We start from the raw sequence: 15,243 nt of genomic DNA, 5'->3' as shown, positions 1-15,243 counted from the left end.
GTAAAGCTTGTTGCTGGTGCTGAGTTGCCTTTGGCATTAATTGACAACCAACACTACGTCTCGTATGTGAAAGGATATCTGCAATCAAGGTACGTTGGGGTAAGTCGAAACACTATTTGTTCCGATACAATACAATATTTTACTGAAACAAAACAACAATTAATTATGGATTTGCAAAAATATGGGGGTGTCATATATTTAACTTCGGATATATGAGAAGTGATTAATAAAAGAGCATTTAAAGCTGCAACTGCACATTATATAAACCCACTTTGGTGCATGCATAAAAAAATTATTACTTTTAGAATTATTGAGTTTCCTCATAACGCTAATAATATATTTAATGCTATTATTAGTATTGTTAGATAATATCATTGCGAAAGTAAAATTCGTTCATTTACTTTCGATAATGCTAGTGTTAATGAAATAATTGCTAATAAATTGAATAGGATATTGCAACCTGATTTTGGTGGGTATTTGTTTCATATTTGTTGTGTATGTCATATTTTGAATTTAATTGTTCAAGATGGTTTAAAACACATAAAAGACGAACTTCAAAATATTAGGAATGTACTAATATATATCACAATCTCCTCAAGTAGAAAACAAGCATTTGAGGATTATTGTGCCGAAATAGGAGTGCAAAATGTTAAAACATTTGTTAGCGACGTAGGTCATAGGTGGAACTCTACTTACTTGTTATTAAAGTCATGTGAATGTTTTGAACATTTAATAACTGACTTTTATAGCAATAAACATGTTTGAAGTGATGACAAGGGTATGTTGACTGACCGTGATTGGCAAATAGCTTTGAAAGTTAAAAAAATATTGACATCTTTTTATGAAACCACTAAGATTTTATCGGACGTTCACTATCCCACCAACTGTATGGTGCTTGAACGTCTTTATATAATTATAAGAACATTTCATAAATACAAAAATGACCCTAATTTTAGTGAAGTTATAATTGCTATAGAATTAAAATTTAAAAAATATTGGGAAGACTTGCCTATGTTATTTCCTTTAGCATACGTGATGAACCCCCGATCGGGAACTAAATATATAATTGATCAAATTTCAAACGCCTTAATATTTGATATACCTATCACATATAGAAATTTAGAGCAAACATTATGTGAAATGTCTGAATTATATGCTAACCGAATGAGTACCAATATTAGTCGGGTACCATCTGCACCTACTCCTTCCGCTGAAATTGAAGAAAAAGATGCGAAAATATTTAATTTATTTCAAGGCATTAATTCGTATAGATATGATTCATCTGTAATGTGTTCATCTACTGTCACTGCCATGTCGTCACCATCTGTATCTCATTCTCATCAAATATCTACAGGCTCAAGCCATAATGCATTGCCTGCTGAATTAATTGATTATTTCAACCAGAATATGCCAACAGATAAAACAATTAAAAAAGTTCAGACGAAATAATTGAATTCTGGCGAAGGTATGAACGACGTTGGCTAGTTATATCTGCGATTGCAAAAGATCTACTGACACCTCCGATTAGCACTATTGTTTATGAGTCTGCTTTTAGTGCAGGTAAAAGAGTTTTGAGCGAACTCAGGAGCCGACTGGAAGAAGATATTTAGAAGCGTTAATGTGCGTTAAGAATTGGCAGGCGGTTCATTTTCCACTACAAGATAAATACGCTGAAATTGCATGTCATCAAGTAAGTGATATTTGATTTAATTATATTGATGAAACTTTTCTTTTCTTATCGTTACTTTTAATTTTTTTAAAAAAATTTTACACGCTACAATAAATTGTTCGTGTACAATTTTTAACTCCGCCTATTGAAAATTTAAATAGCCGGTCACAAACCCGAATAAAAGAAGAGAGTTTATATTTTTATCTATTTTAAAAAGAAAAATAAAAAAAATGAAGATTTCATTTTTATTTTTCTATCTCTTTTAGTTAAAAAAAAAAAAATTCTTTCCACCAATTTAGTTAAATTTTTGTTAGTACTTAGTACTATTACTACTATATGTCTACATTTTAAATTCTTAACTGGAGCAATGCTGTGCGTACTTTTGCATATAATTTTCAAAGTAAATTCCTTCTGAAAATTGAAAGGGTAATCGAATGATTGCCCTTTCAATTGTTAGAAGTCTTTCACTTCGAAGATTATATATAATTTTCGAAGTGAAAGACTTCTATATAATCTTCGAAGTGAAGACTTCTGATAATTGAAAGGGCATTCAATTACCCTTTCAATTTTTAGAAGGGACTTACTTCGAAGATTATATGCAAGGGGACGCGCAGCGTTGCTTGAAAAAATAATTTTTAATACTGTTTCAAATTTTGTTTAAAAAATTATACATGAACAAACTAAAAAACAACACAATTTTTAACTCCGTCTACTCTAAATTTAAGTAGCCCGTCCCAAACCTGAATAAAGGAGGAGGGTTTAAATTTTTTACCTAGTTTTTTATATAAAAAATTCATGATTTAAAAATTAAAATTACTTTTTTATTTTCCAATTTACCTATTTGCTTCAAAAAAATGACGCGTGCTCGCGAGCTGAGCTCGCCCATTTTTGGACGAGCCGAGCTCATGCTTTCATGGCTCGGCCCCAGTGATACCCTTACTATTACCCTACTTGTTTGAATGGGTGTTCACCTCGAAGTGCCATAGTTTTGAAGGCGGCCAACACCACAAGTTGTTAATGAAGTTAAATAAAGATTACGGAGATCATAGAAGATTGTAACATATTATAATTATGATTGTACTATATATAGATAGATTGCTATTACCATATTTAGTTTGATTTTGTTAGAAGTAGTGTTTAGATGACTAACACGTTTTTCAAGCTATTTTTATTTAATTTGATTGTTTCATAGTTTGTTCCCTAGTTTTTAGGAGTTTGTCGTTTCCAGCAGTAGTGTGTTTAATTGTGGCTTAATTCTAGGTCCATTATGTTAGTGATTAGTTATGTTTTTCTGCTTTAAATTGCAATTTAGAGAAGTACAAAAAATATTCTCTATTAGAAGAAAGTTCTTTGTTCTTCTATTATTACTCTAACTGTTTTTTTCATTCTACAACAAATATTATTTCTCTGTTTTTCAAATCAAAAGATACCAATTGGTATCAGAGCTCTCTTCTTAAGGGACCTGTAAGTGTTTTAAGATTGAATCCAAGTGGTTGTCATGGACGCAGAAACCAGTTTTTCATCAATCGCGCCTCTAGTTTTCGAAGGTGAAAATTATCAGATTTGGGTTGTAAGGATGGAAACTTATCTGGAAGCCTTTGATATCTAGGTAGTAGTGGAATAGGACCATGAAATTCCACCTTCACAAAACAATCCCACGATGGCACACACTAAAAATCACAAGGATAGAAAAACAAATAAATCAAAGGCAAAGACCTGCTTGTTTGCTACTGTCTCTTCGACCATATTCACTTGGATTATGTTTCTAAAGTCAGCCAAAGTTATCTGGGACTCTCTCAAGGCAGAATATGAAAGCGATGAGCGAATCAAAGGCATGCAGGTGCTGAATCTCATATGAGATTTTGAGTTGCAAAGGATGAAAGAATCAGAGTCTATGAAGGACTACATTGACAGGCTTCTAAACATAGCAAACCGAGTAAGATTGCTTGGCTATGAGTTTACTGACTCAAGAATTGTTGAAAAAATTCTTGTAACTGTGCCCGATAGATTTGAAGCAACAATAACCACCTTAGAAAATACTAAGGACCTGTCCAAGATTACCTTGGCAGAATTATTGAATGCCTAGCAGGCACAAGAGTAACGAAGAATCATGAGAAAAGATGGAATAGCTGAAGGTGCACTGCCAGCCAAACATAATGATTACAGGAAGAACAAGAAGGATCAACCAACAAATGGAGAAAATACTGCAAACAACTACAACAAAGGCAAGGCAGGAAACTCAAAAGGAAATTATCCTTCATGCAAGCATTGTGGTAAGAAAGGTCATCCACCCTACAAGTGTTGGGGAAGACCAAATGCAAGGTGCAGTAAATGTAATCAACTTGGACATGAAGCTGTAATTTGTAAGAGTAAAAATCAGCAACAAAAAGCAGAAGCCCAAGTTGTTGGAAAAGAGGAGGAAGATCGGCTTTTTGTTGCAACATGTTTCTCAAGCAGTGACTCGAGTGAATGCTGGCTAACTGACAGTGGCTGCAAAAATCACATGACTCATGACAGGGAGCTTTTTGTGGACTTGAAGCCTGCTGAGACATCCAAAGTCAGAATTGGAAATGGAGACCACATAGCAGTGAAAGGATGAGACACTGTTGCAATACCAAGCTGTTCAGGTACAGAGTTTATTTAAGAGTTGGTCAACTAATTGAGAAAGGCTTCAAAGTTACTTTCAAAGACAAGAACTACCTAATTAAGGATGCAGCTGGTCAAAACATGTTTAAGGTAAAAATGAAAGGAAAAAGCTTCACATTTAATCCACTAGAGAAGGAGCAAGCTGTCTTTTTAATCAAAGAAAATATCACCAAGATTTGGCACAAGAGACTTGGGCATTATCACCATCAAGGCTTGTTGCAAATGAAAGCAAGACAAATGGCAAGTGATCTACCTGAGTTTGATGAACACTTACCAAATTGCAAGGCATGTCAGTTTGGTAAGCAAAGCAGAAAACCATTTCCCAAGGCAACATGCAGAGCATCAAAGAAGTTGCAATTGATTCATACAGACATTGTAGGGCCACAAAGAACGCCTTCTTTGAAAGGTAGTCTCTATTATGTAGTATTCATTGATGATTTCACCTATATGTGCTGGATTTTCTTTTCGAAGCACAAGTCAGAGGTAGCTCAAGTCTTCTGGAACTTTAAAGCCAAAGTTGAAAATGAGAGTGGCCGTAGAATTCAAACTCTTAGATCAGACAATGGCAAGGAGTACACCTCTGAATCATTCAACCGTTTTTGTGAGGAGAAAGGCATCCAGCATCAATTAACCACTCCATACTCTCCGCAAAAAAATGAAGTGAGAGACGGAACAAATTCATATTGGAGATGACAAGATGTATGCTACATGAGAAGAACCTACCAAAGTAGTTCTAGGCTGAAGCAGCAAACACTGCTTTTTTTTGCAAAATAGGCTTCTCACAAAAGCTGTGAAGAATAAGACCATTCGAGGCTTGGTATGGACACAAACGATGTCTAAACTTTCTTAAAATATTTGGTTGTTTGTGTTTTACTCACATTCTACAAACAAAGCGTGACAAATTGGACAAGAAGGCATCACCAGGCATCTTCATTGGTTATAGCAATGTCACCAAAGCTTACAAAGTTTTCCAGCCACAAATTGGGAAAATTGTCATCAGCAGGGATGTGCATTTTGTAGAAGATGAAGAATGGAACTGACTTGTGTATAATCTATTTTTGAGCAGTGGGTTAGGCAAAACCTAGGCTATCGGCCAAGGTTTATGGGACATATAGGAGCGATAATATCTCGTCACTCATTTCTCTCAAGAGCCATACAATTAATCACGTCAAAGGATCTCTTGTTGGAAACTTTTAGGGATATTCTGGATATTATCAGAAAGTTTTGGACATTTTTGTTAAATTATGAATAATAGACGTATAAATAAAATTTCTATGAACCAAAAGGAAAAGCTATGTAAAAAAGATGGAACAGATAAGATTGATCAAGCATATTTCAGAAGTCTAATTGGTTGCTTGATGCATCTCACAGCAACGAATGCTATAAGCATTTTGTCTCGATTTATGCATTGTGTAAGCGAATGGCATCTCAAGACTGCAAAGAGGGTGATTAGATATGTTAAAGGCACATGTGATTTTGGCCTTAAATTCACAAAGAGCAAAGAGTTCAAGCTGGTTGGTTTCTCAGATAGTGATTGGAGAGGTTCCATTGATGATATGAGGAGCACTTCAGGCTACTGTTTCACACTTGGTTCTGGTGTTATCTCATGGAGCTCAAAAAAACAAGAAACTGTAGCTCAATCCACTGCTGAAGCAGAGTTTATAGCTGCAACAGCAACAGTCCATCAAGCATTTTGTAGAAGATGAAGAATGGAACTGGGATGAAGCAAGGAAAACTAATCAAGCGTCAAATGACCTGAAGCTCAATTTCCCTCTTCAAGACACGGTTGAACAAAGCTATGAAGATTGGCAAAATAAGGTGATGGATGATACTCTAGTCAGGGGCACTAGATTGCTTTCTGATATTTATCAGAGATGCAACATTACAGTTTGTGAGCCTGCAGGTTTTGAAGATGCAAAACTTGATCAAAACTGGATGGTTTCAATGAAGGAGGAGCTGTATATGATTGAGAAAAACAAGACATGGCAGCTTGTTGACAGACCTGAAGATAGAAAAGTCATTGGGGTCAAATGGGTGTTCAGAACCAAGCTCAATGCTGATGGCTCCATCAACAAGCACAAGGCGTGGCTTGTGGTTAAAGGCTATGCTCAGAGTTTTGGAGTAGACTACTCTGACACATTTGCACTAATGGCCAAGCTAGACACCATTAGATTACTTCTTGCAATAGCAACACAAAGAAATTGGAGAGTATATCAGCTAGATGTTAAATCTACTTTCTTAAATGGAGTTCTCCAAGAAGAAATATACGTTGAGCAGCCCGAAGGCTTTGTGAAGAAAGGTGAAGAAGATAAGGTTTATCTTCTTAAGAAGGCTCTCTATGATTTGAAGCAAGCTCCAAGAGCTTGGTACAGCAGAATTGACGAGCACTTGTTGAGTTTTGGATTTGTCAAAAGCCTGTCAGAATCCACGCTATGTGTAAAGTGTGCTGGCATGGAGATTTTGGTTATATATGTTGATGATCTTCTAGTTACGGGAAGTAATACAAATTTGATTGAAGAGTTCAAAAAGGAAATGATGGAGGCTTTCGAGATGACAGATCTCGGTTTGATGACCTTCTTTCTTGGAATGAAAATTAAACAAAATGAACATGAAGTCTTCATGTGTCAGAAGAAATACACCAAGGAGATTTTGAAGAAGTTTAAACTCGAAGAATGCAAAGAAATGAGCACTCCTATGAACCAAAAGGAAAAGCTATGTAAAGAAGATGGAACGGATAAGATTGATCAAGCATATTTCAGAAGTCTAATTGGTTGCTTGATGTATCTCACAGCAACTCGGCCTGACATTTTGAATGCTATAAGCATTTTGTCTCAATTTATCTCTCTCTTCCAACTACAGCATCTTGGCCATCGATATATTGTTGGAATCTTGTCCGGTGTATTAGTATTAGAACTTTTATCGAAACACGAATTATGTGTTTGGCCAAGTTCTCCTACAGATAGGGCTCACTGCGTGTAACGACGCACTTCGTGAATTTCTTTTGAAAATTCTTCTTAGGAAGTGAGCTCTCTGGAGTGGGTTTGGAGTTCTCGGTTATTTTTGCACTATTTGTTGTTCTTGGCATCTCGTCGTCACTAATTTTCAAAGTTGGTTACTCTAGTTTGGATTTCTTCTTCGTGGACACAAGTATTATCACTGTCACAGTTGAAAGTTGCAAATTGATGCTTATGGCAGCATCAATTTGAGGGGTGNAAAAGGTAACTTCATCTCTTAGACGAGCTCTTTATTGTTCCTAGGCTAATGTGACGGGTGGCCAACCCATCACATCACTTACCTAAAGTAAGTGATCCAGTAAATTTCATCTAAGCTATTTGCAACATTTCTCCTACTAGCAGTTATCTGGTGATTCAAGCCTACTCACTCTACGTCAGGGGCGGACCCAGACAGTTGAGCTAGAGGGTCACAATCAAACTTTCAAACGGTGGCTAAATCATAAATGGTAATGACAGTCTGCAGTCGACAAATTCGGAGAGAAGGACAAAGGCACAAAGCTGAATTTGGCGTTGTCGATAGTATTATATATTTATAATGTTGTTTTAAACATTGACATTCAAAAAAAAAAAAAAAACAGAGATTTTTTTTTTTCAAAAACCCAATTAACCCTATATGACCGAGGTCTATCCCTGCTCTACATTGCTATATCTTGTCACTTTTTCTTTATTTATTGGGGATGGCAGGAAGGAGGACCTATACCAGAATTTAGGGGACTAACGTTTAAAAAAAAGGGAAATTCTACGTGTACACCTTATTTCCCTTAAAAAAATCAATAAGCAAACACAATTCGCATATATTTGACTGCACTTCTCCTTCTTCAAATTATATATTTTTAATTTTTGAAAATTTAAATATTCATTTCGTCAACAGAAATTGAAAAGGAAAAACTAATTTTTATCATTAGGATAGACTAAAAATGAATTAGGGTGGGATAAAGTAAAAAGAAATCATCGAACTATCATTGTTGGTTAGGTAGAAGTAACAATAAATTGAGGATATGACCGTACCTTTCGAATTGTTAAAAGGTTGAACCCCAACTTTAGAGGCTCCCAACGCCCCGCCTCTAGAGTTTCATGAGGGAGGTAAATCGCGGAATGTGCTACAGCAAGTCAGGGAATAAGAGTTGTATGTACACTGCGTCTACAAGGAGTCCAATTTAATGTTTCAGGAATTGAACCCCCACAATAGCTTTCGAATTGTTCCAATGTCGTGGTTTTGTATGACATGATCGTCGAAACAACATCCTTCGCAACCTAGTATTCTAATGTCATTTGCAAGTAACAAGATACTGTACATAATTAATTTGATATCGTCATGTATGCTTAATTGTGTAGTTCATGCTATACCGAAATATATTGTACATGATCATGCAACAAGAATGGATATGATTATAGTAAATGTGCAGAATAAATGTGTATGACATTGAGATCGTTAAGACTCGTGAAGGCAATCAGAGCTGGTCAATTTGGCAAACACCGCCAATTACAAATGTTTTATCAATCACATTGAAAACGGCCGATCAATGAATCTCCAATGACGGCTATGAACTCTATCATTATCCAACTTTATTTCAAACCATTTATGTAGCATGTCAAGCAGTGATTTCGACATCCCTTCTCCCAACTTCCAATTGTTGAGATTCATTTTAGCATCTGAAGCATCGCCGGTTCACCCTCTCGATTGTCAATCATAGACCATGGCAAAATGATCGATAAAGTTGATTATTGCGTTCTACTACAATAGCCTTCATAAATGACACATTTACAATATTGTCGACATAGTGTCGTCGAATCTATAGATCAATGTCATATTTTTACAAATAAAACACAAAATTCAGAAGAAATTAAATAAAAAAAATCCTCCCTTAAATAAAAAAACAAAAGAGTGCATAAAGCAATGTAATGATGGCTTCAAAAGAGTACCTTTTTAGACTGTTTGAAATCGAATAGAGGGAAATTTGCAAGCTGAGGTCAATCTCTCGTGGTTGGCAATGTAGTTTGAGAAAATAGAAAGTCAGCGAATTTTTATATACAAGTAGCATAATCTATTTTTGAGCAAGTGGGTTAGGCAAAACCTAGGCTATTGACTAAGGTTTATAGGACATATAGGAGGGATAATGTCTCGTCACTCATTTCTCTCGAGAGCCATACAATTAATCACGTCAAAGGATCTCTTGTTGGAAACTTTTAGGGATATTCTGTATATTATCAGAAAGTTTTGGACATTTTTGTTAAATTATGAATAATAGACGTTTTTCAACTTCAATTAATAAATAAAATTTCTGCCTCAGTGTCGTCTTTTACAAATTCAATAGTAGGATTATGATTTTATTTTTTATAAGTGTTTTCTTTGTATAACAACTTATTACAATTCAATTTACTCATGGATATGTAGTTTCTAGACGCATCATCGGACATCGAACAAAAAGAATGAGAACAACATATATGGGTCATTGATTTTGTATGATCAAATAGAAATCATGTAAAAAATGCTGTCAACGAAGAAAATTTCGATCCCTAAAATTTAAATCACTCATACCAACTTTACCCTAGATCGACGAATAAGTAGAATAGACAAGACTTTTTTTATGGATGTCCAAAAAGAAAAGGAAATTAACAAAACATTTAAAAAATAAAAACTCAAAAAAGAAAAATGTCAAAATTGTTGAAAAACTATTAGATAAATATCGATGATATCATTATACATGTATAAGTCTTATCCAGTTGAGAGAGTTTATCTCATTCTAATTGCAACTCGTATTTTGGTTCTTAATAAAATAAAAGTTCCTTTGGCTTCTCTATTTTTTCTTTTCTTTTTAGTTTATAACAAAAATTAGCATCTCATCATTTTTATCCGCACTATAAAAGTATTCTCTGATTCCAGGATAAAGAGAACACCTGCCTGGCCTGGCTGCCTCTACAGTTTCAACCACCAAGACTGCATCTTTTGCCTGAATCCCACTATCTCAAACCTTAGCTGCGAAAACATACAAACTTGTAACAATGGTGTATACATCAATTGTTCAATCTTCAATTTCAATTCTCTCTCTTTCGCCCAAATTCTATTCACACACTAAAACCCCATATCGAATACCTCAAATCCTCCCATTTTCGCCATTAATCCCTGTTCTCAAGCTTCAAGTTGCACCCACCAGAAGATTATGTACTGTATGCTGTTATAAGAACAATTCTAGCCAAGAATCTGATAAAAAAGTAAGCTCTATGCTTTTATCCATTAGAAACTACGCCTTTCCCGGGGGGGGGGGGACGATTTTATCTTTTTATTATATTTGCTATCTGCACAGATGAAAGTTTTAGCTTTATATTGATCTTTATCCAGTAGTAAAGGAGAAAAAATTTCACTTGGAGGAAAAAGAATTATTGGTAATAAGATGGAGACTGTTGAAAAAACGCATTTTTTTGCTGGAATTATTAGCAGTCTTAAATGGGTTCTACGTCCATTCGAAAAGAAGGAAAATTTGAAATGGGTTTCTAAAGGAAAGCTGGAAATATCTGAATTAAGGGTTCTTGATAGTTGTTTCTTTTATTTTGAAACATAATTAGTTCTAATAGGGTTAAGAACTGATTTACTGAAATGGTGTTTCTACAGGAAGCTGGGCTAAATTGGCGAATATTGAAACGATGGGATGTGCCGTGGAATTGGCAAACAATTTCTTTAACATCACTTGCATGCGGATTGAGGTGCATTTCCAACACTAGTTCGACTCAATATTTGATCCTGTATATAAAAATAGAATCCATTTGGTTTATGATGCAAGATATGATAAGAGTAGGTTCTTTCTTTTCTTGTAATTTAAATAAAATATTCTTAGTTACCAATCTCTTATGGATGGAGTCATCGGAGTGTTACTTTAGTTGTTGACTTCTTTCTTAATATTAGGAACGGAGTATTGACATCAACGAAAACTGATCATTACTCAGGCAGTTTTGTTTTGACAGGACTGATTGAGGCGGCAGCAATACCATATGCTGGACTTAAAATTGAAGAATTAAGTTTAGATGAAAAGGCAGAAATTCTGTTTGTGGATCAATCGTATGAGAAGTTTTCACACTTCAACTTCAGTTTCTTTCTTTTCTTTGACAAGTTCTTATTTTGATTTGCACTCTTGCATCTAACTTTATTTACTCTATTGTCTTGTAGCATTGCAACTGCAGTGGTGCTTGGTGTTCTATACAGTCTCACAAAGTCATTCTCTCCACTTCCTGATGATATTTATCGATATGGTGATGAACATGATTACTCAATCAAGTTTATAAGAGCAATTTATTATGGATAGATGGTTCATTAGGCCTTTTCTGGTCCATGAAATTGTTACATTTTTATTTTTATTTTTTTTCTTATCTAACATTTGAGAGAAAAAAGTTGAAATCATGTGTATAACCAATTTGTGTTTTAGATTTGAAGGAACCTTTCAATTTTCGGAAAGGGTGGTTGTTATGGGCTGGGATTGGTCTAGGTGGAGCTCTAGGTGCTATCGCCCTGACAGGTGTTGTGATGTCTTTTGTCAATGGTGAGGCCCCACACCGAGAGGTTAGGATTTAATATCTATTTCTGCCAACTCTTTTTGTGCCTTTTGATTAACATAAGGAGTATGAACCATGTATTTCTTTTATTAAGACTTGGTCAACATTTTTAAGTGGAGTAATCAAGGCCCTATATGTAGTATATTTATGTCGTATTTATTCGATGTGAAATAGGCAAGATGGTGGCTCATTTGTGAACACCAATCTTTTAGAATCCATGTGCTTGTTGGAATCTTAGTTGGATCTAGTTGCTCATTTGAGCTTAATGGGCTCTAATATCATCTTTTCTTGAGGTTCCATCTTAAAGGGTTTACCTAATTAAAAGAGTAGTCTAAGCCCTTATATTTTCTTTTCACATGGAAAAGTTAATTATAAATGCTTTGACAGAGTTTCTTTACGTTCAACTATGGCTAAAAGCTTAAAATTAGAACATGATTCATTTTCTCCAGCCGAATTCATTTCAAGTGAGTGTCATGAGCAAGTGTAGGTTAACATCTTATAGAACCGAAACTTATTTTTTATCCTTTAGATTTTTCCCCCATCTTCTCAAGAAAAAGAAATGACATTGATGATATCCAGTTTCACTGATGATTATAGTTATGCAGTATGCACAGCATTTTCATTTTCCTAATGTATAGTGTTAATAATCTCCTTGAATTCTGTTCAGACTGATGCTCTTGTCCGCCTTCTTCCATTGATTGGATCTTCAGGTATCAGGTAACTTCTGACAGAAGTCTTCAAATTTTCTCACGTATTTACGAAGATTGGGTTTTTCTTTAATCCTTATATAATTTTGGATAAAACAGGAACTAATTCTTTACATTTTAAATGTAGCACTGCCTGCTTGGTAGGCATCACGGGTGTCCTAGCACCTATTCTTGAGGAGACTGTGTTCAGAGGTTTTTTTATGGTGTCTCTAACGAAGTGGTATAATTTCTCATTTCAAAGTTGTTTTCTTTTTATAGGTTATGCAATTATAAATCAGTGTCATGAATATATTGTTAAAAGAGTAGAAAAAGTGTAAAGCATATAGTGGTGTATAGTTAAATCAAAATTTCGTCCTCTTAATCAGTTATACTTAAAAGATAAAAGAAGTTAGATGCATGTAACTGAGAATCAAAAGCTTAAGCATCCAGGATTAGAAAAATGATGTCTAAAGTCTGGTTTATGATTCCACCTTTCTCTGACTTTTGAAAGAAAGAAAAACGTAAGTTACTCAAGCATATTTGGACCTTTTACTTCAATTTAAACATAGCCAAACATTCTCCACACCTCGTTCTGGAGTTTGATGACTGAACGAGAAGGCTAAAATGGCAGCTTTGTTTTAATGACTAAATATAAGTGAGCTTATTGTTTTCGCATGTTAAATGGTTCATGGAGGAAAATTTTCTGATTTGCAATTTGCAATTGTTTTATCCTTCAATGGAAGTGTGCGTATAAGTGTGTCGAAGAGTGATTAGTTCTAGCTTTCTCTGCAGGTTGCCAACGCCAATTGCTGTGCTTATCAGTGCTGCTGTTTTTGCAGTTGCACATTTCACTCCTGAAGAATTTCCTCAGCTGTTTGTTCTTGGTATGATTAATGCCCACAAGTTTATTCAGAGAATAAACGAACTAAAAGCAACTAAAAATAAATGGAATTTCATAAACTATGGAGAGAAATTTTTTGTTTCTCAATTTGGCAGAGGTTTCAATAACGAATTCCTAACTCGGCATCTCATTCATTTTTTATTTGATGTGATTTGGTACAGAAGGCAACCTCTAAATAAAAGTCCCTTATCTTTTTGACATATTTATTTAGCGTGATGAATATACTGAATTATATGTCTATCACGCTCATAGTCGATGTTTTGATTGCTTGGGCTGTTTTCAAGAAATCAGGACAGCATAAAATTTTCCCTTTATGAAGTCAAATAGAAGTGTTCTTGCACTGCAAATAACTAGTTTTGTGGTTTAATAAAGAAGAACGGGATTTATCTTAAGGCCCTGTTTGGCACCCATTTTTATCAAAATGCATTTTTCTCTCTCTTCTTTTCAACCACACATTCTTTATTAAAATAATATTACACGTAAATCAAGAACTTTTTCTTATTTTTCAACCACACATTTTCCATCAATTTACTATTCAAAAATTCATTTTCACATAAAAATTCCTACCAAACACCCTCTAAATCTGAATTCCTTGAATATTATGCTTTTTCAGGCACTGCTTTGGGATTATCATATGCTCATACCCGCAACCTTCTCACCCCAATCACAATTCATGCCTTTTGGAACTCGGGAGTTATCCTGCTTCTCACCTTCCTTCAGGTAATTCTTTGTCCACAAGTTTTAAGTTTTCCACAGTGCTCTAAATACCCAGCTCATTATTTGGTAATTATGCTCCATCATATCAAAGCACAGAATTATGCATTTTTATTATAACCTAATACTGAAAAAAATTATATGCATAAAGTCTTTTTTTTTAAGGCATTCTTCTACTTGTGTCACTATAGAATATCACAATGCACAAACTTAGAGCCAATAATGCACCGTTACAGACACGTGTGTCCAACACGATACGCATTGGATACGTTGACTCGTGATTTTTCAAAAAAATACCGACACGACACGTCACGTCATTGACACGTTCATTAAATTCTTTAAAATTCTTCATTTTTGTAGTTTAAATTTAGTTTTATATTTATTATTAATTTTTTTTTGTTGAAATCTTTTAAATATGCATACTTATTTTTTATTTACAAATAACTTTGAGTTAAAAATATATACTAGTTATCGTAAGAAAGAAAAATGATTATTATAGAGTGTCTGAAGAGTGTCAGTATTGACATGTGTTCGACGCGTGTTGGACACGGATACGCTATCCTGATTAGAGTGTCTGTGCTACAGAGCTTAGAGCAATTAAAGAGGGAGAAGTGAACCTTTTTCTTTTATTTTTATTTTATTTGTTTATTTATTTTTTGGTATTTGAGGGTCATGAAGAGTTTCAGTCTTGCTTTATTCTATTTATTTTCATTGAATTTTAATATTAAGTTGTTGAATAACTGCACTAAGAATGTTTGTCCCGGCTGTTTGTTTGTAGCTCCGAGGATATGATATCAAGGAATTGCTACAAGCATCTTGATAGAGTTGGGTCTCTCTCTGTCTCTTAGAAGGTAGCATGCATGGCTGCTTGTCAATCTTCGTTGAGATTTATCTGCCCGTTTATAACATTTACTAGATGAATTTCACGTACTGTAAATTTATGGCCATGATTTTACTCTTCAAATTTTTGAGAGAATGAAAAATGTTCGATTTTTATTTGATACAACAGCATCTTTCTTTAAACTAGCTGTGCTTTTCTTTACCTTAATGTGACATCTTGTTTACCAA

The 15,243-nt window shown here is 34.6% G+C and overlaps 2 protein-coding genes across 3 annotated transcripts; both read left to right on the top strand.

Annotated features, from left to right (window-relative positions):
- The first annotated feature begins 5,589 nt into the window (after positions 1-5,589).
- LOC111404445 (uncharacterized mitochondrial protein AtMg00810-like) lies at positions 5,590-6,021 on the top strand. Its single transcript, XM_023033252.1, has one exon. It carries the CDS (start codon positions 5,590-5,592, stop codon positions 6,019-6,021), a length of 432 nt encoding a protein of 143 aa, XP_022889020.1.
- A 4,091-nt stretch (positions 6,022-10,112) lies between these two features.
- Positions 10,113-15,198, top strand: LOC111403342. Of its 2 annotated transcripts, none has more exons than XM_023031801.1 (10): positions 10,113-10,542; positions 10,940-11,031; positions 11,276-11,383; positions 11,492-11,574; positions 11,748-11,881; positions 12,542-12,591; positions 12,709-12,801; positions 13,353-13,444; positions 14,075-14,181; positions 14,954-15,198. In XM_023031801.1, the coding sequence occupies exons 1-10, from the start codon at positions 10,333-10,335 to the stop codon at positions 14,993-14,995; spliced, it is 1,011 nt and encodes a 336-aa protein (XP_022887569.1). In that variant the 5' UTR covers positions 10,113-10,332; the 3' UTR covers positions 14,996-15,198. The 2 variants fall into 2 exon arrangements, with proteins under 2 accessions (XP_022887569.1, XP_022887568.1); XM_023031800.1 differs by having other exon boundaries at positions 11,231-11,383.
- Positions 15,199-15,243: the final 45 nt, after the last annotated feature.

The sequence above is a fragment of the Olea europaea genome, chromosome 11 (assembly GCF_002742605.1).
Source record: "Olea europaea var. sylvestris chromosome 11, O_europaea_v1, whole genome shotgun sequence".
Classification (NCBI taxonomy): domain Eukaryota; kingdom Viridiplantae; phylum Streptophyta; class Magnoliopsida; order Lamiales; family Oleaceae; genus Olea; species Olea europaea.
The sequence above is the reverse complement of the archived record's forward strand: the minus strand, read 5'-3'. Positions and strand labels throughout refer to the sequence as shown.

Coding starts and splice junctions, on each gene's coding strand:
- LOC111404445 (XM_023033252.1), top strand. CDS start 5,590: ATGAACCAAAAGGAAAAGCTATGTAAAAAAGATGGAACAGATAAGATT.
- LOC111403342 (XM_023031800.1), top strand. CDS start 10,333: ATGGTGTATACATCAATTGTTCAATCTTCAATTTCAATTCTCTCTCTT. Junction 12,802..13,352: donor ATGGTGTCTCTAACGAAGTG/GTATAATTTCTC, acceptor CTTTCTCTGCAG/GTTGCCAACGCCAATTGCTG. Junction 14,182..14,953: donor TGCTTCTCACCTTCCTTCAG/GTAATTCTTTGT, acceptor GTTTGTTTGTAG/CTCCGAGGATATGATATCAA.